We start from the raw sequence: 26827 nt of genomic DNA, 5'->3' as shown, positions 1-26827 counted from the left end.
ATGGTTGCGCACATCTGGCTTTAAACCGGAAATACAGCAAGCGGTGCTCAATATGCCGTTCAATGAACAACAATTGTTTGGACCCGAAGTCGACACGGCAATTGAGAAATTGAAAAAGGACACTGACACAGCCAAGGCCATGGGCGCACTCTATTCCCCGCAGGGCAGAGGCACTTTCGGCACCTTCCGCAAAACAACCTTCAGAGGGGGGTTTTGGGGTCAAGCCACACAAGCCAGCACCTCACAATCTACACCGTCTACCTACCAGGGACAGTACCAAAGGGGAGGCTTTCGGGGCCAGTATAGAGGAGGACAATTCCCTAGAAACCGGGGAAAATTTCAAAGTCCAAAAACCCCTCCAACCAAACAGTGACTCACAAGTCACTCAACCCCTTCACACAACACCAGTGAGGGGAAGACTAAGTCAGTTTTACAAATCTTGGGAGGAGATAACAACAGACACTTGGGTCTTAGCAATTATCCGACATGGTTATTGCATAGAATTTCTCCAACTCTCTCCAGATGTCCCACCAAAAACACAGAATATGTCAAAACAACATCTAGACCTTCTAGAACTAGAAGTTCAAGCATTACTGCAAAAGGACGCAATAGAATTGGTACCATGTACACAAAAAAACACGGGAGTTTACTCACTGTACTTTCTAATACCAAAAAAGGACAAAACACTGAGACCAATCCTAGATCTCAGAACACTAAACACCTACATCAAATCAGACCACTTTCACATGGTCACGCTACAAGACGTGTTGCCACTGCTAAAGCAACAAGACTACATGACAACCTTAGATCTAAAGGACGCGTATTTCCACATACCGATACATCCCTCGCACAGGAAATACCTAAGGTTCGTATTCAAGGGAATACATTACCAATTCAAAGTGTTGCCGTTCGGTATCACAACCAAGAGTATTTACAAAATGCCTAGCAGTAGTAGCTGCACACATCAGAAGGCAGCATATACACGTATTCCCGTACCTAGACGATTGGCTAATCAAGACCAACTCCCTCACAAAGTGTTCACACCACACAGATTATGTCATACAAACCCTCTACAAACTCGGTTTCTCCATCAACTATACAAAATCTCACATTCTGCCGTGCAAAACACAGCAATACTTAGGAGCGACAATCAACACAACAAAGGGAATAGCCACTCCAAGTCCACAAAGGGTTCAAAATTTTCACAAGGTTATACAAGCCATGTATCCAACACAAAAGATACAGGCAAAGACTGTATTAAAACTCCTAGGCATGATGTCCTCATGCATAGCCATTGTCCCAAACGCAAGACTGCACATGAGGCCCTTACAACAGTGCCTAGCATCACAGTGGTCACATGCACATGGTCACCTTCTAAATCTGGTGTTGATAGACCGCCAAACATACATCTCGCTTCTATGGTGGAACAGTATAAATTTAAACAAAGGGCGGCCTTTCCAAGACCCAGTGCCACAATACGTGATAACAACAGATGCTTCCATGACATGGTGGGGAGCACACCTCAATCAACACAGCATCCAAGGACAATGGGACGTACATCAAACAAAGCTGCATATAAATCACCTCGAATTGTTAGCAGTATTCCTAGCGTTGAAAGCATTTCAACCCATCATAACCCACAAATACATTCTTGTCAAAACAGACAACATGACAACAATGTATTATCTAAACAAACAGGGGGGAACACACTCGACACAGCTGTGCCTCCTGGCACAAAAGATATGGCAATGGGCAATTCACAACCACATTCGCCTAATAGCACAATTTATTACAGGGATTCAAAATCAACTAGCAGACAATCTCTCTCGAGATCACCAACAGGTCCACGAATGGGAGATTCACCCCCAAATTCTAAACACTTACTTCAAAATTTGGGGGACACCTCAAATAGACCTATTTGCAACAAAGGAGAACGCAAAATGCCGAAACTTCGCATCCAGGTACCCACACAGGCAGTCTCAAGGCAATGCTCTATGGATGAACTGGTCAGGGATATTTGCGTACGCTTTTCCCCCTCTCCCTCTCCTTCCATATCTAGTAAACAAATTGAGTCAAAACAAACTCAAACTCATACTAATAGCACCAACATGGGCAAGACAACCTTGGTACACAACACTACTAGACCTGTCAGTAGTACCCCATGTCAGGTTGCCCAACAGACCAGATCTGTTAACACAACACAAACAACAGATCAGGCATCCAAACCCAGCATCGCTGATTCTAGCAATCTGGCTCCTGAGATCCTAGAATTCGGACATTTAAACCTCACCCAAGAATTTATGGAAGTCATAAAACAAGCTAGAAGACCATCCACTAGACACTGCTATGCAAGCAAATGGAAAAGATTTGTTTGCTACTGCCATAATAATCAAGTTCACCCATTACATGCATCTCCAAAGGATATAGTGGGATACTTGCTACATTTACAAAAATCAAATCTAGCCTTCTCTTCCATAAAGATACACCTCGCAGCAATATCTGCATACCTGCAAATTACCCATTCAACTTCATTATTTAGGATACCTGTCATTAAAGCGTTTATGGAAGGCCTGAAAAGAATTATACCACCAAGAACACCACCTGTTCCTTCATGGAACCTCAACATAGTCTTAACAAGACTCATGGGCCCACCTTTTGAACCCATGCACTCTTGCGAAATGCAATTCTTAACGTGGAAGGTTGCATTTCTCATTGCCATCACATCTCTAAGAAGAGTAAGTGAAATTCAGGCGTTTACTATACAAGAACCTTTTATTCAAATACACAAAAATAAGGTGGTCCTAAGAACCAATCCAAAATTTTTACCAAAAGTTATTTCACCGTTCCACTTGAATCAAACGGTAGAACTACCAGTGTTCTTCCCACAGCCAGACTCAGTAGCTGAAAGGGCACTACATATATTAGACATCAGAAGAGCACTAATGTACTACATTGACAGAACAAAAGAAATTAGAAAAACAAAACAACTGTTTATTGCATTTCAAAAACCTCATACAGGAAACCCAATATCAAAACAGGGTATAGCCAGATGGATAGTTAAGTGCATCCAAACCTGCTACCTTTAAGCAAAGAGAGAACTGCCCATTACACCAAGGGCACATTCAACCAGAAAGAAAGGCGCTACCATGGCCTTCCTAGGAAACATTCCAATGAACGAGATATGTAAGGCAGCCACATGGTCTACGCCTCACACATTTACTAAGCACTACTGTGTAGACGTGCTATCCGCACAACAAGCCACAGTAGGTCAAGCCGTACTAAGAACTTTATTTCAGACTACTTCCACTCCTACAGGCTGAGCCACCGCTTTTGGGGAGATAACTGCTTACTAGTCTGTGCACAACATGTGTATCTGCAGCTACACATGCCATCGAACGGAAAATGTCACTTACCCAGTGTACATCTGTTCGTGGCATTAGTCGCTGCAGATTCACATGCGCCCACCCGCCTCCCCGGGAGCCTGTAGCCGTTTGGAAGTTATCTTCAACATTTGTATATTTGTAAATATATTACTTAAACCTTATTTGGTACATACTTATTCATTCCATTGCATGGGCACTATTACTAACATACACAACTCCTACCTCACCCTCTGCGGGGAAAACAATCTAACATGGAGTCGACGCCCATGCGCAATGAAACAAAGGAGGAGGAGTCCCTCGGTCTCATGACTCGAAAAGACTTCTTCGAAGAAAAACAACTTGTAACACTCCGACCCAACACCAGACGGCGGACTATGCACAACATGTGAATCTGCAGCGACTAATGCCACGAACAGATGTACACTGGGTAAGTGACATTTTCAATATATATATATATATATATATATATCACACAGTCAGTCATTACATCTGGAGTATATTTTCCCTTGCTGGCCTTTACATTACAATTACTGTTTTACACAGGTTGTAATATGTAGTATGTTTAGTACAGTGTGTGTGTATAATAACCTAGTGGCTGTTGCCATAAGGTAGTTCTAGTTAGGACCTATTTTCTATAGAAAATGCTGTTCTTTGCTTGCCTGTGTCTTTGGCGTCGCTTGACAAATCTTCACAAAGTTTTACAAAAAAATTTGACAGTCACATGAACTGCTGTCTGGAAAATTTTAGGGTGATCTGCCAAGCGAGGGTCAAGATAAAGGGGAGACGGGGTAAAATTTAGATCTTTTCCAAAGTTAATATCCATAGGAAAAATTGATCAGCAATAGCGCAAAAACCACTGGACGTAATTACACCAAATTTGGTATAAAGGTAGCTCTTGGTCCAGAAAGAGCCCTTTTTGTTACTTGGTGAAAATCCATTCAGTAGCTTTTGAGAAATTTAAGAAAACCCAAATGAGTATATATAGGGACGCAAAGGATTCACGACCCCTAATGATCTCGTGCAGAGATCTGATTGACTGATAACACTTCAACAACAAAAATGTTGTCAGCCATCTTGGGACTCAAACAATTATTAAAAAATACAAAAGGAGCCATGGTACAAACACCCTGACCCCTTAGCTCTTATGGTGGGATCCCAAAGGGACCCCCCTAGGGCTAAAAGGAATTTTAAAAAAATGATTTCACCCTCCGATCCGCAGCTTATCTGCCGTACAAATTTTGAAAAAAAAAAAACAAAGCGCAGGCTCCCGTGCTTCCTTATCATGAAGCCCTCGGGTGGGCCATGTCCCAGGGGCATTTTCTTAGAAATGAGGAGGGGGCTTCCTAGGCCCTCTCCCGCTGCCCCAGGGACATGGAGCCTCTGATGGCCCTGGGGACAGCAACCCCCCTGGGCCAGCTCCTGCTATGTCTTGGGTGTGCTGACCCCGGGACAGAGCTGTTCGCTGTGGCTTAGCTGCAGGGCTGCAGCTCTGCAGCCAAGCCACAGCAAACACTTTGGGTTTTCACAGCAGGACCTTTTAAAGCAAGTCCCGCTGTCAAAATCTGAAGTGTCATCTTTGTCCCCTTCATAGGTGCAGACGACAGGGGTGAAATGCTTCCGCAGGGGAGCTGCTGTCAAAGCAGCTCCGTGCTTGCTGAAGCAATGACACCTCAGGGGAAGCATTAAGGCTTCCCCTTCAGTGCCAGGTAGCCCGTAAAGGGCTTTTTTGTTAAATAAAATAAAAGCAGTGCATTAGGGGGTGCAAGTTATAGTTAGCTAAGGTAACTATAACTGCTGGATTTCTATGGTTTTGTACTCTTCAAATGTGAGCCTAACTATAACGTCACTTTTACCTTTTGGATTTTTTTGTGTGAAAATATATATATATATATATATATATATATATATATATATATATATATATATATATATATATATATATATATATAAATAAATAATACATCCCCTATTGGCAGTCCCCAGTAGTAGTTCTAGTTAAGATCATGTTTCCATAGAAAAAGCATTTTTTGAGTTGCCTATATCTTTGGCACTGTTTGATAAATCATCACAAAATATTCTCAAAAAAGTGGCCTGGTAATTCTTGTTTCGCACAGAAAGTTTCGGGGTGATCCGCCAAGTGGGGGCTGAGAAAAATAGGGCTCCAAAAATGTTGCATTTCCCATGTTAACTCCCGTAGGACCCGTCAACATGTCTACAGCCTGAACCACTGGACGGAGTTACACCAAATTTGGCAGAAAGCTAGCTGCTGGTACGCAGAAGTGCTTTTTGTTATAGGTGTAAATCTGTTCAGTAGTTTAGGAGATATTTAAGGGCAAATAAATGTGTAGATCTTTAGCCGCAAATAATTGCGAAATTCGCAAATTTTCGCTAAAAATACATGAGAAGAGAAGCATTGCAATTGGCTGACTGCAACCTGACTAGAAAGTTGCGACCGCCATTTTATTTCACGGGACACGGTCGCCGGGGGTAAGAAAATTGAAGTTGAAAGTGGCATAAGGGGTCAGGGGTCCTTCAGGGGTATGACATTGGTGTGTTTTAGGGGCAAATTATAGGTTTCATATAATTTTGTATCATGGTGCGTGATATTGGTGAAAAGTCGCACATTTTCACAATTTATTTGCAAAATATGCGCTATTATGGAAAAATTTGAAAGAAAAGCCACAGACTATTCCATACACTAATTCAGTCACTCATATGTGCACTCAAAGGCTCATGCACCCACTCACACACCCATGTGAGTTGGGTGGTTTTTAAGGGCTTTGTTGCAAGGCCAGGCCTTGCGACCAACCCCTGACATGCGCGGCGGGGCTTGGAATAACATTTAGTAATTAAAATTACTTTATGTTTAAAAAAAAAAAAAAAACATAGAAATTCACTGAAAAAACAAAGAGTACAGGGATATTATAGTTAGGTCCCGAATTTACTCGTACAAACCATAGAAATTCAGCAGTTGGAGTTCTTTCAAGTAACTATAGCTCACGTCCTAAGGTAAATATAACTCGCCCCTTCGCCATGCACAGCTAATTACTCCACATATTATGTCATTGATGAGATCTTGTATGGTATCTTAGATATCAATGCAACATTTGCAACAGCATTATTGATTAGAAAACTGTGCATGACAAGGGCGCGAGTTATTAGCTACCTTAAAACCTGGCTCTAACTGAAGCATAGTTGCACTCTATAAATCCTGATTTTGATTTGATTTGATTTTGAGGGCACAAGTTATAGTTACTTGGAACAGCTCTAACTGCTGAATTTCTATGGTTTTGTACGAATAAATTCAGAACCTAACTATAACGCCATTGTAACCTTTCTGTTTTTTTCAGTGAAAAAAAAAAAAAAATATATATATATATATATATATATATATATATATATATATATATATATATATATATATATATATATATATAATATTACCTGTGTAGTACAGGAATGTACTGCAAGGAAAGGGTACTCCAGATGTAATGACTGATTAGATAATGACATTCCCTGTTTGAACTGACCGCTTTTTTAGCTATGCAGGAAATGTTGCAACATTAATCTATAAATTGGTTAGAGCTAGCTCCTTGTCACCCGAAGCTTGTCTAGTTAAAGAAATCGTGAAACAAATTCACAAGTTTAAAATAAATTATAGACCGTTGCCCGTATACTTGCTAGAAAGTTTGTGTTTTGTGAATCTTTGATTTCATGGGGACTACACTGAGCAGATGTTTAAAAGGAGATTTAAAGAGATGACAGGGTTATTTCCAGAAACACTGAATGTCAAGAAGCCTGTAAATAAAATAGACGTATTAGCATGCTCTGCTTGCTCGAGGTAGTCTCTGCAGAATATCTGGGCTTTTTTGGTCCTGACGTTTTGAGTGAGCCAAGCACCTAATTTCGCAATGCCTTTTTGGCCACAGTGAATCTCTCTGGTAAAGGTGGAAATGTTTTTGTTTTTGTTTAATGGCGAGTTCCACATGCTGTTAATTATGCGAGCAAAAAACAGAGAATCTGAAGCAGGATTACTAGACTGGATTAGTACTTACTTAATATAGATGCCTTAACCTTACACTAGTTCTAAATTCTCTGTATGAATACATGTGATGATAAAAGTACTGGTTTTATAAATATGGAAGATTGTGTTAAGTTATTTAGGGCCAGATGTATGATCACGGCCCATTGCGATTCGGTAATAGCGATTTTTAAGAAATCGCTATTACCGACTCGCAAAGGGCCATGTATCACATTTGCGAATCGGTAATAGCGATTTCTTAAAAATCGCAAATGCTATTACCGAATCGCAAATTGCGATACCAGCCCCCCATCGCAGCTATGGGCCTATTGGCCCTTAGCTGCGAATTTGTTGCATTTCCAAAATTGCGATTTCTGAACCAGAAATCGCAATTTTGGAAATGCAAAAGGCCAGGGTGCTGCACCCCAATTTTTTTTTTTTTTTTTTTTTTTAACATGTAGGGTACACACATGTACACACATGCCAAAAGGACATGTGTGCTTTACATGTTAAATTAAAAAAATGCAGTTTTACTGCATTTTTTAATTTTGCACCAGCTTACCACCTGGTTGCAGATCATGGTATTTTGCGTGTGCAAAATACCATTCTGCGAAAAATCACAATTTGCGATTTTTTGCAGCATTGCCTTGCGACCTGGATTTTGCGAATCGCAAATTGCGATTCGCAAAATCCAGGTTGCAACGCAAAAAATCGCAATTTTTGCCTTTCATGCATTGCAGACCACTATTTTGCACTCGCAAACGGCCGATTTTACCGTTTGCGAGTGCAAAATATTTTCATATATCTGGCCCTTAATTCTTTTAGTATTACGATTTTCAATTACAATAAAATTAATATTTTTTGCAAGTTGCTTGTATTTTGTTTTACAAACCATAAATATGTAGATAAACTAAATGTAATTGCAAAACACTGTAGGAAGAGTGCGAAAAGCAAGGAAGTGCAAGGACTATGTTGCAGTGGTCCGCCTCCTGCCCACCACGGTCATGCCCACATATGGGCTAGAGAAAACAAACTGCCCTCAGCATCTAGGCCTGCTGCCAGAAAAGCCCTGGGCTGAAACTTGCACTGCTCCTGCATTAATCCATCTCGAGCACTGTATCTGCAAGAAAACTAGAGACTGCTACCACGAAACCAGGGGAGATTGTGACCTGCACTGCAGCGGGGCATGCGGCTCGCAACCATCAAGGCCATGAATAGATAATAAAGAGGCTGGGATGATATCACTGGACAAATGATCACCGCACACAGTATATTTGTGGCTCAGCTTCTGCTATCGTCCTTTTTGCATCATGTTGTTTTTTTGCCTGTGCACACGGCTCAGTGGTTGCCTTCTGCTTCTTCTCTTACCCCACTGACTTGAGAGTTGGTTCCTCGGCTCTGGTTGCCGAGCTTGAAGTGTGTGAAGTGATGCCTTGTGCAATCCTCATGGACTGCAGGGCAAGCTCACGCGCCAGAATGTGTCCGTCGTTGTTGTTCTGTGTGATTCCTGCCCACAGATGTGGAGTAACTTCTCCCCTTTGTTTATTTCAGTGGCAGTTTGCATACAACCGCTTTATCGTGGACCCAGAACTTTCCTATCTAGTGACTGTTCAGCACCTGCCCCAGTCGGACGGCGGGCAGGATCCGAACCAGAAGTCTCTCCTGTATAAAGTGCCTGGTACGAAGTTTCCCATTAAAGCTTTTTGTAGCAGTCCTGGGCACGAGTCCCTGTACAGGACAAAGAGGGACCGAGGGATGTCCTTGCATCATTGTTTCCGAAGAGTGCGGAACATTAGTGTTCCAGGACTTCCTAATGTTTCCCCGGACGTCCTGAGGCTGTTTCAGATTGGCTGCACCCCCCATGAAAGGAAGCCTTTGATAATGCTAGTATCTGCTTTTATTATCTGTGTGTAGTGTACCACGCAGTCGTGATTGTTTATGGTGGTGTGATGCCTTCTCTTCATTTTGGTGGTAGCCAGTTAAAAAATATGTTCCGCACAACTTGGACGTCTTTCCAGCATAACCGAGACTCCTAATTTGTGGATCCTATCCGAATTGTCTCTGCAGAGAACAGAGTGACTCGCTGGCACCTGGCTGGCAGCTATTTCCTGCACTGTGACTGACACTCGTGGAGTAGGGGGCAGTTCAGTGCTAGGTGTAGATGGGAGCATCAATGGAGTGCTTAGTCATTTTTGAGTGGAACTTGCTGTTCTCGAAAGGAAACGTCTTTTTTAGGGCCTTGTCCTTGGAGGGAGGTGTAAGAAAAATAAACGTGATGCTCTTCCACAGTCATTTCTAGTTTCTGATCAGTGGAAATGCCTGTGATGCTGAAATGTTTGTAACTGTGCATTGCATATTTTTCATTTGCCCCTTTGACACTCAGAACGTTACTTTCAATCTGTACTAAGGCACCAAAACAATTGCATATGTGTACCACACACTCTGGATCAGGCCAAGGTAGCGGTGTAAAACATCTGACTATATTAGTGACGTATCGGACTCCATCTCAAAGCTGTGTTTTATCTGAAGTTGATTGCATCCCAATGCCACAAGGCATTCTTTGGGACATTCTAATTGAGTTATTGACGTGCTGGGTTACTGATAAACACAGAGAGCCGATCCTTCCTCTTGGTGTCGGCACAGCTTTTCTTTAAAAACGTCTATTGTTAGAGGAAAAAATGATGACAAAAATATTTAAAGGTTCAAAACAATTTTGTGCGATTGTCTATCCCTTTAAATATCTGTCCTCGTGCAATGGTTACACTCATTCACTGTTCATGGATCCTCTGTAGTTAGTTAAGGCTGCCTTTGTTTATTTCCTTGACCTGTAGTTCACTGTGTGGCATCTTTCTTATTGCACATTCCTCGTCTATTTCTGGAATAGACCTTCCTTCGTGCTTTCCGCTGTTGATGAGCTGGAATTGTGAAGAGAGAGACCACACAGTGTCTTCTGCCATCGGGTGGGTCTTTATCATGGTCATGTCGATGGTTGCTGCCCATCTTCTAGCCCAGGTACATGTAATCCTGCATCTCTAGGACTGGCTGCTGAAGGCAGGTTTCAGCACAGGTAGTTCAACCATGTGCGGAGCACAATATTGCTATTGTTCGGCTTTGGGTTCTCCATCAGTAGCTCCGATTCTCACTTCCATTTCATGCAGAGACTGCCCTCATTTAGGTCTTCAACATTGTCTCCCTGACAGCTCTTATACCCCTGCAGTGAGTCTAGGGTACTCGGGCTATGACGCTGCTTTGGGTGAATGCTCTTCTTTCAACATCTACAGTTTTGCGGCTGTTGGACGTCTAGGAATCTTGCATCCTGTTAGATACCGTCCATGTGGTGGAACATGGAGGTTTTTAGTTGTAGCTTCAACATTTGTGATTGCAGTGTGCCCATAAAATCCTTGACCGCAAAAAAATCACCTTGCCTACGGGTGGGTGGATCAGGGGCAGTGTTAAACCTCAATTTCATGAGGCAATGTGTCCCAGAGGCAAGGTACAAACAGCATTTACAGTTACAAAAGGAAAGGATTGACTTAAGTGAGTTCTAAAGCAGAATTTAGAAAAACCATGAAGGTTAATTACAAAATTTAAACAAGCACAGTGCAGAAATTGTAAAGTACAGATGCAGCACAACTCATTTAAAATCCATAAATCATTACAATTAAGGCTCTCTGTAATTGAATAATACAGACTAGACCAAATCAGTAATATGTAAAATCTCAAATGTTCAGCAAAATCGGTAAAAAAAAATAATCGGACAGCATCACTAGCAGAACCCAAAGATCATCTGGTTCACCCCGTACGAAATCTTCTTGTAGAATAAAATGATTCATTGTGGGGTGAGCAAATGCAATCATTTATTACAGTTGAGTTCTAACATCACATTGCCTGCTGTGAGAGTCAGTATCTATGGGGAAAGGCAGGTCAGGTCACATAACATAATTGAAGCAGACATTTAAAAACCTGGCTTTTCTTTCTTTCTTCTGCTCTGTTTGTGTAGCTTACAGTGACCAGCAGAACAGAGATACTTCAGGAAACATGTTTATTTTTTTATCACTATGTAGTTATAGACTAGTTAGAATCTTTCTGCATTTTTCAATTGCCACTGAGTTCCATAATCTTATAGAGGAACTCAGCCTTCTGCCTTGTTCTTCTATATGGTTATGGAACGCCTCATTGACTTGCAATATCTGGTGGGGCTACTTCATCCCAAATGTTATAACTACAAAACTGCCACCCTTTTTCAGTGGCATGCTTCATAGTCTGGTTCCTCCTTACACATACCAAAAACATTGATGCAAGATGGGTTAATAATTACCCCAACTGCTGTGAGATGAATAATTCTCAAAGGTGCGGTGCCGAATAGGGTGCAGGGTATAACCACATCATTGCGTGTAAGATGAAAGTGGTGATGGAATAAACACATGCGCTTATTTGCAGTGTGTCTTTCAGTATACTATATCATGAGGGGAATAACACAACACACTGTTGTTTCCTAGTAAATACGTCTGGAAAACATATATTAGTCTGACTGAAATTATCTGTTAATTCATGCAGGAATTACATGACTGCCTCCGACTACTAAGGCTATCCCTAGTTGTTGTGTTTAAAAAGATTGTATTAGTGCAAAATAATTTGGTCACTCTTAATAGCTGTAAAAAAATACTAAGACATTATAAGGGGCACACACTAAACAGAACCCCTCACTAATAAAAAAAAAAAAATGTTTTCACAGATGTAATGCGTATTCTTCTAAGTGGTCATTCCAATATGTGCATTGTGGAAAGTAGCCTTGAATGGGTTATATATTTTTGTTGTCATTTTGCCACATGTAATAATGCTGCGGTGTTCTGTGACCGTGGTCCTGACCTTTTGTGAAGTCATTCCTATATGTCTGAATCCACTAGGAGAGGTGATTACATTCATCACAAAGTCACTACTGTAGTTAATAAAGGAAGTTTCTTACCACGGATTAAGACCAAAATTACCATACACTTTCCACATTGTTAGTGGCCTTTTACTGGAAGGCAAGGCCTTAATGTTGGATGGATGCTGTATGTTTTTTTTTTTACAGCTTAGGACTGGTGTGAATAAGGTGGTCTTTCAGACTTTTCCCTCTTTTAACTCCTAATACTGGTAGTTGGTAAATTCTGTTACCCACATTCAAAATTTCCCAACATTTCTTAATGATTTTCTTTGGCCCGTTTGCTATGGGGGAATAAGTGATCCTCTCAATGTCCTCAAGGTGTGGTCCCAGGCAATACTTCCTTATTGATTCTTGCATGTTTTCTTGCCCTTCTAATGATTGCCCTAGCGTAGTTCTTTGTCTCTCTAGTAGTACCTGGACCTTTTCTGCAAATCTTTTAAACCTCAGTTCAGTTTTATCAAGTGTGGTCAAACTGGCCTCACATGAGGTTTTCCTTAAGTGCTCTTGAACACTGACTACTAAACAGTAAAAGTGAACTTTTATTGGTGGCTTTTTGGTATACCTCACTTATTATAATGCCATCGTTAGCTTTTATCAGCAAATCTACAAACTCAGTTTCATATTTGGTATTGTGTATTCTGAAACATAGATCTTGGTCAATTTGATTATTGCAAGTTGCAGATTGTTGCAAATATTATCAGCACACTCAAAGATCAACAGTACATTGTCTATAGATTGTTTCCAGTGGACAGTGTTGCAGTGAAACATATTACCCGTGTAATAAATATAAATCACTTCAGAATCATGAACATAAAGGCAAGCCAAGATATAGATATCCTGCCTATCTACTGTTGGCAGGATATCATGTTCAAATGGGAATAAATCCTTTGTCAATCTTAGCTGGAGCCATGCCCAACCAGACGGAGTACTGTGCTGGCAATTTGAGTAACCAAGCATTCTTTCTACAATGCGTAGTGTGGCTCCCGGTTTGACGTTAATGTTCAGGTCTTCCACTGCTAAACTTACTAAGATTAAATGAGTCTATTCCACAGTAATATCCTTTATCAAATTCAGAACACCCTTAGTGTTTTTTAAAATGGGTTCTCTGTCTTCGTCCTCCCTTAAAGTAGCACGCACAGTGTCACAAGTCGCTTACCTGCTGCTCCTGCTTTTTAGTGTATACCTTTGTCTTCTAGTGCAGCTGCTTCAGCAGTACCAGTTGAATTTTTCATTGTGCATGGAAATTACCCAGATCCATATACTGCTAGAGAATGGTTCTAAAAGCCTTTAAGCCCACACCAAATATCTTCATCTTATCCTCAGTTGATAAAGGAGACACTCTTACTTTAAATGAGGATGAAACTGAGATATTGGAAGCCTCTGCCATTGAGAAACCTGCCTTGAAATAATTCACTAGTAGAGTATGTACATGAGAGCTACTGGTGCAAAGCACATACTTGTGCCAGAAAGCCTAACCATATTGCTTCATCCTAAAGAACAAGTCAACCTACAGGTTACCTGGTTCCCTGGCTTGCCCCGAGGCACCAAAAGGTGCCATAAATTTTGCAACAGCTCATCTACGCCGAAATCTAGCTCCATGTCATCAAGTCGGGTCCAGCACTTACCCATATGTGACATCAGAGACCCATATAATCTACCTACAGGGGATATGGCGTCAGTTCACTTTGTTCTGTTGTCTTTACTGTGGATCCAGTAGGCTCCCTTCTAAAGTTATTCTTATTTGAAGAATTTTGCAGTGCTGTAGAATATGTTTCTGGTCCCTTGTTGGTCTTTCTTCTTTGAGGTATTTTTACCTTAAATGGTTTGGATTTCTGGTCTGTTCTAGAGACCCTGGTTGGTTCTGGTCTTCATCTTTGAAGGCTGTAGTGGTTGGAAGGTATATTCATGACGAACCTCTTAAAGGGTGCCGTCAATTCTGAACTTGGTCTGGATCCAGCTGCTGCGGTAATTTTGAGGATGTGTGTCCAGGTCGCCTCCCCTCTTTAATGTCAACCCAATTGAGAGATGTTCCTCCTGTCTGGTGTCATTCTTGATCATCATTGTTGGTGGTGTTTGGGGTCGTCCCTTGACTCCGACCTAGACGTCTACTTCAGACTTGGCTCCTGCATGAGAGGACCGACGTCGGTGCTTAACTCTATTCCAGTGCTGTCAGCCCACTTCTGTCCTATTTCTGGATGAATGTTGACACCGCTTTGGTGGCACCATTTACCCAGGCTTTGCTAGCCAGGCTCCAGCATCCTTTGGCAATCTCTGGTGCGCCTTTTGGTCCCCAGGATCCTGGCACTTATCTTCTTTGTTTGGATAGTCTGCTCCATCTTGATCAGGCCTTGTTGAACTTTTCAGCATCAACACAGATAATGGCGCCAAGGCTGGCGGTTGTCCCTCACACTAGTTTCCAGATTTAAAAAGACAAGTTGTAGGTTTACAAAAAACTTTTTTCTGATATTTAGAACTTTAACAGTTCATCCTTTATTTTATTAATAAGAGAGTGTATGTACATAGTTCCATCACTTGCATCCGAAAAAAATATTTGAAATTTGGACAGATTATTTGAAACATTGAATGACATTTGAATATGCCAGCATGTGTTTTTGGGACAATTCATTAAGGTGTCGTTTCAACAGGGCCTCTAGAGACAGTCCACACTGAAGTCCTAATTTGTGATAATTGAAAGCAATAATTAGAATGGGAAAGTAGAGGAAGGGTCAAAAGGCAAGAAAACGTTCCTGTTGTTCAATCACAAGTCCCGAAAAGCTTCCTTGGGCATAACTCAGACGTTTGAATGTTAGTCAGTTCTCCAAGTAAAAGAGATACAGCCATCTTGGTGTTCCTGTATAACATCTGCTACCTTGTGTATGCCACATGTTTTTTAGGGTGTTAAGGTTCTGCGATGGCGAACTAAGGCTATATATCCTGAAGCACAGTATTTGAATGCTTGAAAGGCCATCACTTCTTATCCTATTGAAAAATGTCTTTGTTGTTAAAAATATTTGCATATGAAACACGATGACGATTTCTCAATCGTCACATCATTTATACCTAGTGTGAAAGAAAGAATAATTTTTTATTAAAATGTTTAAAGCGGAATGTTTTAATTTTAAGTGCCCACAAGTATGGTATATACTTTGTGGATTTCAAAACCTGATATCTTGCTATAGAGACCCTTGATCAATTCCTTAATGCTATGCAGATGTACAAATCTTCAAGTAGTGATTATTTCCAGTAATAATAATGTTCATTGAAAATTTTACTTTATATCCCACAATTAACAAATTATATTTAACTCTGATCTCTTCCTGTGGGTGGCCACCATCAATTATTTGTGCTATACCAAATGTGTAGAGTCAGGAAATGAACTATTCAGAGGTGATGAAGGGATTTCACCTCCTGAATAATGAATTGCCTGACCATACACATGTAAGTCTAATTACCAGTCTGTCAAGCTCTACCAATTTGCTCTCACCCTAGCTTCATGCAACACCCCATGCCTCTCTTCTGAACGAGCCCTGATGAGAACTGAACTCTGTCACCCAAATGAATCTGCCAATGCTCTGTCAAAAGAAGCATAGCAGGGATCCATTGTTTGACTCCCACCAAATGCAGCAGCTGCAGGTTCTCTAGCAGAAAACCTGCATTGCTGGAGCTCTGTCATGTCTCTGTGACACGTAAACTTTAAGAAACCCTGACCTGTCTGTCCATCACTGAGGGTCTTCCAAGGAGTTTATTGAGCAGAATGATTAAGATGTATTGAAGCCACAATTGGTGCAGTTTGGTGAAAATACCAAAGGGGCACCAGTATACGTGAGCAGTATTACACTGTCAGAGAGGGGGGCCTGCTGCAAATCAGAATGTCTGGCCAAATCCTGAAGCAGAGACCTTCTTGAGGTCTCCATGGAGAAGGCACCACTGACCTGGGGAGCAAAGGTCAGTCAGGAGTAGGAATGTTCAGATGGATGTCCTGTGAGACCTTCATCAGTGTGTGGTTTTCCGCTGCATCAGTTCAAAAGGGGAAGTATTTGCTTAGGCATGGAGATGTGTGAGAGGGTAGGTGCTTAGGTCTTAGAGAATAGTAGCCCTGGCAATCGCGTGTGTCCTATCATGAGTCACGGGCATGTTACTTCTGATGAGCTAATATTGCACTAGACACAGGTCTGAAGTAATTTCCACTATGTTTTCCAGGTCATGACACTTTATAACCTGTTGCACTAACGTGAAATAATTTCTTCTCTTGTGTTGTTTGTTTTAAGTACCATTTTCCATTTTCCATTTGATCTTTTAATTCTTTTGTGTTTCCATGGCCAGGCTGCGATCACGTTGACATGAAGAAGACCATGCCTTGTGAGCTGAGAGGTAAGGAGGCCTTCCTTCTCACAGCATTATGCACAACCTTTTAGGGGAAAGGAGTTGGAATACGTTTCTGTTTTGTTTTTCAATTTTGTAAGTGTTTTGATTGAGGTAACCTATGATTGAAATGCAAGCTAAGAACGCCCAGAAACCCAAAGGGTAATTAAAAAGTAATTTTTTTTCTTCGTCCTTTCATGTGCTGTCCTATTTGTTGTAAGAATTAATCCAACGTTAACCATATCTCTGTTTGCTGGATGCAAGGCTGCCATTCTCTCCAGTTGGCCAGAGTTCTGTATACCGATAGGTGCCGTTCACCTCTGAAGAAAACAATGCTGTATGTTGTCATTATTTCTGAGTCCTGGAGCAAGGGATCCCTGTAAATTCAAAACCTGAAAATCATACCACTGCCCGGCTGGACTTCAAAAATATCATCAAAAATTATCTGTAATGCCTTTTTTTTCACATTTTAATATTTTGGGAAATGTTCAACGTAATAACCAAACAGAAACATACCAGAACAAAGCATTGGAAAATAGTGCAAGTCCCCTTAAAACTGTTTTCACAGCGAGTGGGGCTTACATCAGGACAGGAGAATCAGCCCTCAGTTAATTCTGCATGCAGGTCTGCCTGCAGGCATGTTTTTAAAATGAAGCTAGGACCATTAGAGAGAGGCAGTTTAACCTTTTTGTTGATTTGGCATTCTAATGTCTTTGTGATCCATAAGCCATCTCTCCTGACTAGGCTTTCAAAGTCTGACTTAGGATGCCAAAGAGCATCTTCATCTTGCACTGAGGATGAGGCCTCTACTCTCCCAATAGGTTGCCTGCCATGCCTTCCATGTGTGTCTGCTGTTTTCTCCCTTCTACTGGTCTTTTTTTGCTACACAGGCTCTGGTATGCTCCAATTTCAATAGTAGCTTTGTCGGAATCCAGAATCATTTGGACTGCAGAGCGTTGTCCCAATGGATCAATACCCCTCTTTTGCATCAGAACATATATGCTTTGTAGCGAGCAATCCACCCTGTACAGTACTTTTCTTTTGGGCTGCAAGGTATGAATTTGGGTTCACCTCCTCCCCTTGTGAAAATGATAATGGCAATGAGCGGGGTGGTGATGACACCCATGATTGGCAGCAGTTCCAAGATGCTCTGCATAAAGCCCTTTTATCGTCCAAATAATCAGCACCAGATTTCTTAACTATTACTGACTTAATCGGTACAACAGGAGAGTTTGACATGCTCATACAGCAGTCAAAGCCCCGGGAGTGATTTCTGTTTGGGGTACGGAAAGCAGTAACTACCCAGAAACAGAAATTATATATTTCTACAATCCAGAGGATAATATATAAAAGGTCAACTTGTTTTTCCGGATGCCTTCCTCTGCAAAATAAATTTTCTCCCGCAAGGACCATAAATACAAGACTCCTGATTTGGACCCTTTCATCTCAATGGATTCTTCTTGTAGTGTTGGTTAGTGGTACCTCAGATTCAGGGTTAACTGATGCCACTTGACCGGTTGTGTGCCTTGCGTAAGAAAGTTTGTACCACAAGAGGGATTTCCCTATTACATAGTTTTTACAGGCACAGCTTGGCAAGATGGAGCCATTCCATTTTCTGGAACAGCATTGGACATTGAAAAGATAAGGCTCATTCCTTCCATGGAAGCATATCCACAGGCCATGAATGTAGCACCTTTGTTGGGACCAATATTGTCATGGATATGACGTGATCCTTTAGACCTGCCTATGCATGCCACCCCTCCAACAATGCTTTCAGTTGCCTTGGCCTAGATATCAAAGCTTATGGAAACAAAAACAGTCTGTTTCTTCATATGCGCCATTCCATTTTGTGGTGAATGGATCCATATTTTATCCCGAGGAGTGTCTTTTGGAATCAGAGCACTCCTAGGTCACACTGATTACAGATTTGTCTCTGAAAGTCTGTGGGCTCATCTGCGGAACATCTCAGCTCAGGGCCTCTGGTCTGCTTGCAAACTGTCTCCTGATAAACATTCTGACGCACTCTTCCATCAGAATAAGACTGTAACCTTTTCTTCCGATGTTGCGAAGCAAGGAGTAACTGATGCGAACGGTCAACATGACAAACATGTTTTATGTCAGCAAGCAAGGAAGGAACGTGCTTGGTAGTCATGTGCATAGAATTACAACAGTTGTGGCAATGATCCGGTTGCTCTAATGTGAGGTTGATGATTCCAAATCTCCCTGATGGATCCAGGGTAGCAGCAAACACACTGAGCACGCATTTCACAGGACAGCATGAGTTGATGGTTCATCTAAACATCACTCTTACGTTCTTCAAATCCTGGTCATTGATCTCCTTGGTATAATATAAAACACAGTATGCTATTTTTACACGTCTGTGCTCCCATATCTGAGATCTCTGGGAACACACTGTTGAAAAAATGATTCAAGACATCATTATACTCCTACTTTACGATCCCGTTGATACCAGTTTCTCTTAGTAAATTAGGGAATTTGTAGTTTAGAATGACATTGGTAGTGTCCAGCCTGGTGAGGCAATGTGGAACAGAGATCTTTAGTGGATGTCCTTTGAATCTTCCATTACAGATCGAGTTGTCTAGATGCAACAGCATGATTTATCACAATCTGAGATCTCTCAATTTGACCACTTGGAGCTTAGGTCCCTGTCTGGACATTTAGATTTAATAGAACAACATGAATAGTGTGAAGAAAGTTTGTCAACAGTGGACCACATCACTTTATTGTAAGAGATGGAGGAGGCTTTTCGTGTGGTGGATTTCACACCAGACTAATACTTTGCAAAGTCAGGGAAAAGCTGTGATCTTATATTTCTTGCATCTGGCCAGGTCAGTGTTGCAGTATGATTCTATTAGTCTACCTGTCTGTTGTTAGCTCACATAGAAACGTTTTCTTCTTTGGAGTGCTGGTTATCTGCATTAACCAAGAACACATGAAATGACATTATCCAATAATAATTTGCAGAACTTCTACTGTTTAGGAGTGCAGTGTATTTCTTTCCATGCTTATGGGTTTGCCCTTTGATCCTATGCGTAAATGCAAAATTAAGTCACTGACTTGCATGATTGCCTTCTTAATCTCCATAATCTTGACCAGAAGGGTGATTGAATTCAGGATCTATTTGGTAGGTGAAATTCAGGCTCTATTGGTAAGGGAACCTTATATTATTTTCATCACAATAAGATGAAAACCTTAGGTGGATTCCGATTTCCATAAAAAAATAAATAAAAAAAAAGTCATCCAGAATGTTGCTGGTCTCTTGTGCCCGTGTGTTGATAAGTCAGTGACCACACAATCCATCTGTAGATGGATCTTGGGATTCATTTAGCATGCCAGAGTTCCTTGCCTACCCTGGCTGTACGAGGCATCTGTAGATGGATCTTGGGATTCATTTAGCATGCCAGAGTTCCTTGCCTACCCTGGCTGTACGAGGCATCTGTAGATGGATCTTGGGATTCATTTAGCATGCCAGAGTTCCTTGCCTACCCTGGCTGTACGAGGCACACTTTACTAGACATAAAGCAACCATGGCTGCTCTTTCCCAAATGTTCAAGTGTAACAGACTTTCAGAGCTGTGTCTTTGAGGTCTGTGCATACCTTTGTGTGCACTATCGCTTTCGTTCCGATGCTAGTACCAATCTGGATAGATGCGCCTCGGGAAACGTTTTATAATTCACGCTGTCCGGTGCTCTGCCTCCCAGTTTGAGACGTGCAATATTTTGCAGTGATTTTCTCTGGCATTTTCTTTAACTAAGTTATCAGTTTGTGTATTTTTTCAGTATTTGGAGGAAAAGTATTTTCTTTTCTAAAACCTTTTTATTTCTACTTCTGAAGTTTAGCCTGCCAGTGGGTAATGATTCTGACGGTATGAGCCTGTGAAAGATCCCTTGCTTGAGAACTATATTCTCAGGTAACTAACATTTCCATTTGCCCACCCGCGTTATCAATTATGACAATTTCATGTTGCATAAATGCTCCTAAGTTTACTGAATCAACAAACGAAATTCTGAAAAGATACTCTGGTACTTCTCAATTTCCACTTAACTATCAAATATCTTCCTTCAACAATGAGGAGCTTCTAGGTGCCTCCATACAGGAACATATTTCATGTCCCTTAATATTCTTTAGCAGCACCCGTCATGGACACTTCTCTGTATTTTATTCCTGCTTCCTAACTTTAATCCACAACAGATCATACCCATAGACAGATCTCCATCTTCAGGCTCTCTACGGTTTTACTGTGCCCAATTTGTTTATGTATTTTTTTATTGCAATTGTGCACTGCTCAATCAGTTTTTCATTACTGCACCTGGAGACTATCCGGTTTTGTTGTTTTTAGCTGGGGTCTTTTTCAGAATTAAAAGGTCTTGCTGTCTGTGGTCTCTTCTTCTCCCCCCAGGTAGCACATGGAAGCCAAATATTGCTGTGGATGTGGAGCAACAGGCAAATCTGGTTGTATCCTTCAGCTCTTCAAACATCAGTTCTACATATCACATTCTCGTGAAGAGCTACAGCCCTCCTTCTGAAGTATCTTGCAAGAGTGTGCCCCAGGTTGTCTCACAGGTAATGTAAAACAAGCCTTCCACCAGTGCCTCACACTTGTCATAGGCCTTTTGGGTGTACAGAACGTCAGCTTTTATATTGTAGGGGGAATCAAATGCTTTCTGGTTTCTCTTTATATCTTTACTTTTATTTGAATTTGCACCAAAGGGATAAACTTTACAAGTTGGGGCTATTTTATAACAGATCTTACTTGGGACACATGCAATCTTTTCGGTGCGATTCAAGTGTTTGATCATATGTTTAAGCTACAATAGAGTGTCACTGTCAAAATTAAACTTTAAAGGATAAATCTAATGTCGCAGAAATGTAATCAAGTAGTGCAGGATAACTTCCAATGAGCAATACTTCATTACAATGAAAGAGAACCACTGGTAGTAAACAAATCAGTTCAAGAGGGAAAGACAGACAAGACAAGGAAGGGCGAGGTGCACACTCATCAAGCCAGCTGGATCAACCATATGAACCATGGAAATTATTGGAGAGTTATGAACTTCACAACCAAACTGCTCTCAGATCACTAAAGACCTGATAATGAACTTGGTGGATGGGATACTCTGTCACAGACGTGACAAATATCCTGCCTTCCATTTTTCAAGTTCCATAGTATATAATGGAACTTGTAATACGGCGGACGGGATATCTGTAAAGTTTGTGACGGAGAATCCCATCTGCCAAATCAGGCCCTAAGTGTTTTTGTGAGTGTTGCCAGTAGGTAGAGTACTTGACAAAGTGTGCCTTAGTGTGTCTTCATCATTAAATCACTGTTCATATGTAGTGGGAAGTTATAGATTGCAGATAATGCTCTGTAACTCATTTGGCCAATCCATCGTATGTCTGGGCTCTTACAGAAATGCCAACATACATTGTAATTATTGAGTCCAATACTAGATTTTCCTTTTTTTTTTTTCAACAGCACCGGGGCTCGTACAAATCTAAAAGGATTCAATGATAGTTCACTTCTCAACAAGAGATACTGTTTGCCGCTACCAGTCCTCGTTAATGCCATATATCATTTTGGCATAGGTTCATAATTATATTTCAACAGCTGATCAACCTAATCGGTGAATTGAACACAGACCACACCCAAGAGAATAATTTCGTTTTTTGGCATCAAGCTTTTATCAAACTTGAACACAAAATATATGTTGGGTTCTTATTGATCTCATTAAATTATCTAATTTAAAATGGACATCAGGGTATCCTTGTAGACAAAGGTGCCTGCAGCAAAAAGACCAACCATAATCTGCGAATGCTGGCTATTAAAGGGAGAGGTGAACTTATTTACAATAAGAGAGATGTTAGAAAGTGGGTCTCTAGTTGGCAGAGGTATGCACCATGTCCAAGTAGGGACCACAATCCTAGTCAAGGTAAGTCACAACACAACCTAAATTATTCTGTGCTCAATCTCCGGTAGCTTGGCACAGAGCAGGCAGCCTTAACTTAGAAGGCAATGTAGAAAGTATTTGTGCAATAAATCATATAGTAACACAGTGAAAACACCACAAAAAGTACTCCTCACCAGTTTAGAAAAATAGATATTTATCTGAATAAAACAAGACCAAAATCCAATATGCACAAATCAATATATCACTTTTTAGAGGTTTAAGTCCCTATCCATAAGAATCAGTGGAGGTGTCTCATTAGCACAAAGTATCCCTCCACGCACTCAACCCCGGGCAAACCGCCAACTGCTACCAGGCCAGCCCCAAACGCACTCATGGACCCTTTGCCTGTCAAGCCTGCAAGTACCCCTTCCACCGAGCCTGCAATCCCTCCACCAGCCCGCGCACCAACAACCACCTCAAGTGCATCCTCCTCAACACACGCTCCATCCACAGGCACGCCATCGAGCTATGGGACCTCCTGGACACTACGGCTCCTGACGTCGCCTTCGTCACAGAAACCTGGATGAACACCTCCTCAGCTCCCGACATCGCCATTGCCATCCCCGATGGCTACAAGATCGCCCGGAAAGACCGCGCCAACCAAATCGGGGGAGGAATCGCCATCATCTACAAAAACTCCATCAACATCACGACCACCACCGAAGACACCCCCCTCGCCGCCGAACACATGCACTTCCAGATCCACACCGACACCAGGACCACCCTCAGAGGTACTCTCGTCTACAGGCCCCCTGGCCCACGCGCCCTTTTTAGCAAATGCATCACCGACTTCATCACCCCGCACGCCCTAGCCTCACCAGACTACATCCTCCTCGGGGACCTAAACTTCCACCTGGAGAAGAACAACGACACCAACACCGCCACCCTGCTCGCCAACCTCACCAACATCGGACTCAAGCAACTGGTGAACACCCCCACCCACTCCGCTGGCCACACGCTCGACCCCATCTTCTCCGCCAGCAAACACATATCCTTTAGCCACTCCTCTGAACTACTCTGGACCGACCACAGATGCGTCCACTTCACCTTCAAACGTGAGTCCCACCACCTGCGCACTCAACAAATCCCCCGCAGACCCTGGAACAAAATCTCCACAGAACAGCTACTCGCAACTCTAAACCACAACCAACCAGCCATCACCACCGACGCCAACAACGCAGCCCTCAGCCTCACACAGTGGATCACCAACTGTGCCGACGACCTCGCCCCTCTCAGGAACCACCCAAGAGAGACCAACATCAGGAAACCCCCGTGGTTCACTGAAGCCCTCAAGAAATCCAAGAAATCCTGTTGCACCCTCGAAAAAACCTGGCGCAAAGAACACACTGCAGAAAACATGTCAGCCCTCAAGGCCGCCACCCGCGAACACCACCAGCTGATCCGCTACACCAAAAGGGCATCTTTCAAAGAGAGACTGGACAACAACACCCACAACAGCAAGGAACTCTTCAACATTGTCAAAGAGCTCTCCAATCCCAATGCCATCTCCAACACCGTCACACCCTCACAAGAACTCTGCAACTCCCTCGCCACTTTCTTCCATCGAAAGATCACCGACCTACACGACAGCTTCGGGCCCCAAACTCCGCCACCCACCACTGAACCAACAGCTCCAGCCACTACCCTCAACGCCTGGACCCCCGTCAGCACCGAAGAGACCAGAATCACCATGAACACTATCCACTCTGGCTCCCCATCGGACCCATGCCCCCATCACATCTTCAACAAAGCTGACGCCATCATCGCCCCCTATCCCCAAAGCATCATCAACAGCTCGAAACACGCCGAAGTCAACGCTCTCCTGAAAAAACCCACAGCTGACCCCAACGACCTGAAGAACTTCGGCCCCATCTCTTCCGGGCCAAGGTCATCGAGAAGGCCGTCAACAAGCAACTGACCAACTTCCTTGAAGACAACAACCTGCTCGACCCCTCCCAATCGGGTTTTCGCACCAACCACAGCACGGAAACCGCCCTCATCGCAGTCACCAACGACATCAGAACCCTGATGGACAACGGAGAAACTACCGCCCTCATCCTCCTGGACCTCTCGGCTGCATTTGACACCGTATGCCTTCGCACCCTAATAACCCGCCTCTACTCCACTGGAATCCAAGGTCAGGCCCTAAACTGGATCATCTCGTTCCTTTCTGACCGAACCCAAAGAGTCTACCTCCCGCCCTTCCGCTCAGAACCCACTGAGATCATCTGCGGCATTCCACAAGGCTCTTCGCTCAGCCCTACACTCTTCAATATCTACATGAGCCCCCTCGCGAACATCGCTCGCAAACACAACATCATCTCCTACGCCGACGACACACAGCTGATACTCTCCCTCACCAAAGACCCAGCCACCGCTAAAGCCAACCTCCATGATGGAATGAAAGACGTCGCAGAATGGATGAAGCTCAGCCGACTGAAGCTGAACTCTGACAAGACGGAAGTCTTCATCCTCGGGCACTCACCGTCCGCCTGGAACAACTCATGGTGGCCCACTGCTCTGGACACCGCACCAACCCCATCTGACCACGCTCGCAACCTCAGATTCATCCTGGACCCCCTCTTCACAATGACCAAGCAAGTCAACGCCGTCTCGTCCGCCTGCTTCTACACCCTCCGCATGCTCCGAAAGATCTTCCGCTGGATACCCACTGACACTAGGAAAACTGTTACCCACGCCCTCGTCACAAGCCGACTGGATTACGGAAACACCCTATACGCAGGAACCACCACCAAGCTACAGAATTGTCTCCAGCGAATACAGAACACCTCCGCATGCCTCATCCTTGACATACCACGCCACAGCCACATATCCGCCCACCTGAAGCACCTGCACTGGCTGCCCGTCAACAAGAGGATCACCTTCAGGCTCCTCGCACACAAAGCCCTCCACAACAAGGGCCCCGAATACCTCAACAGATGCCTCTCGTTCTACACGCCCACCCGACAGCTCCGCTCCGCCAGCCTCGCTCTCGCCACCGTCCCTCGCATCCGCAGAACCACCGCTGGAGGCAAATCCTTCTCCTACCTGGCGGCCAAGACATGGAACTCCCTCCCCGTTCACCTTAGAACCACCCAGGACCACCTCGCCTTCAGGAGATGCCTAAAAACTTGGCTCTTTGAGCTGCAGTAAATCCCCCCCCACCCCCCCGCGCCTTGAGACCCTCACGGGTGAGTAGCGCGCTCTATAAATGCATTGATTGATTGATCTGCAATGCGTCATAAATATAGACGCTGTAGGCCGCAGACGAAATGAGACGTCGGAAAGTAAAGCGATGCATCGATTTATTTATTTTCCTGTGCAGTGAAGGTGATGCGTTGATTCTTTCTTCGCATCCAAAGTGGTGCATCAATTTCCGGGCACACAGCCTTGATTCCTTGCTGCGGAGCAGGGTTTGATGATAATTTGACGCACAGGGACGATGTGTGGAAAATCCAAATGCAATGTGATGATGAAATGGGCCCTGCGTCAACTCTTCAGCCGCTGCGTCATTTTTTCAGCAAATGAGGCAGGCACTGCGTCGATTATGCAGGCGTTTTCGTCGATTTTCCAACACAGTGGATTTTCTCTCTTAGGGGAAGTCTTTGATGGCCAAGAGACTTCTTAACAGGAGGCAAGCTGACAAGCCCTTGGAGGTCACAGACCCAGAATATATATACCCAAATGTGCCTTTGAAGTAGAGGAGACTTAAAAAAAGTGGTTTTGAATTGCACCAGTTCCCCTTTCAACCCAGTCCTGTCTGCCAGGAGATCGGTGGGGGAGTTATCAGTCCTTTGTGTGGGGTCAGGCCACTAGTCTCTGAAGTGTAAGTGAGAGACCCTCTACCCTTCCTGCCCAGGAAGCCCTATCAACGTGCTGTTGACAGGTTAATCAGACAACACTTCTTCAAATATGTTTTGAATTATCAATGTATTGACAAGCATATTTTATAACTTAATAAGAGGCTGTCTTTGCGAGATACACCAAAGATCACAGAACTATAAGCAATTTCTTTATTGCTTTATGGTGTGGTGTCTCTTTTCTCACTTGGGGATCACTTTTTTCAACTATCACTCTTTAGGAAAATAAACAAAGTATGGTTATAAAAATGATTCACCATTATATACTGATGCAGCATCCAAAACATTAAAAACACGTTTTTTAC

General features: G+C 42.8%; 1 protein-coding gene across 1 annotated transcript in view; it reads left to right on the top strand.

Moving 5' to 3' along the window:
• IL17RA (interleukin 17 receptor A) overlaps positions 1-26827 on the top strand; it is a 98162-nt gene that overhangs the window by 46580 nt on the left and 24755 nt on the right. The window contains exons 5-7 of the mRNA XM_069228073.1: positions 8956-9082; positions 16655-16702; positions 21114-21277. Of these exons, the coding sequence (XP_069084174.1) occupies positions 8956-9082; positions 16655-16702; positions 21114-21277 (339 nt within the window). The remainder of the gene's footprint in view (positions 1-8955; positions 9083-16654; positions 16703-21113; positions 21278-26827) is intronic.

This window comes from Pleurodeles waltl, chromosome 4_1 (assembly GCF_031143425.1).
Source record: "Pleurodeles waltl isolate 20211129_DDA chromosome 4_1, aPleWal1.hap1.20221129, whole genome shotgun sequence".
NCBI lineage: Eukaryota > Metazoa > Chordata > Amphibia > Caudata > Salamandridae > Pleurodeles > Pleurodeles waltl.
The sequence above is the reverse complement of the archived record's forward strand: the minus strand, read 5'-3'. Positions and strand labels throughout refer to the sequence as shown.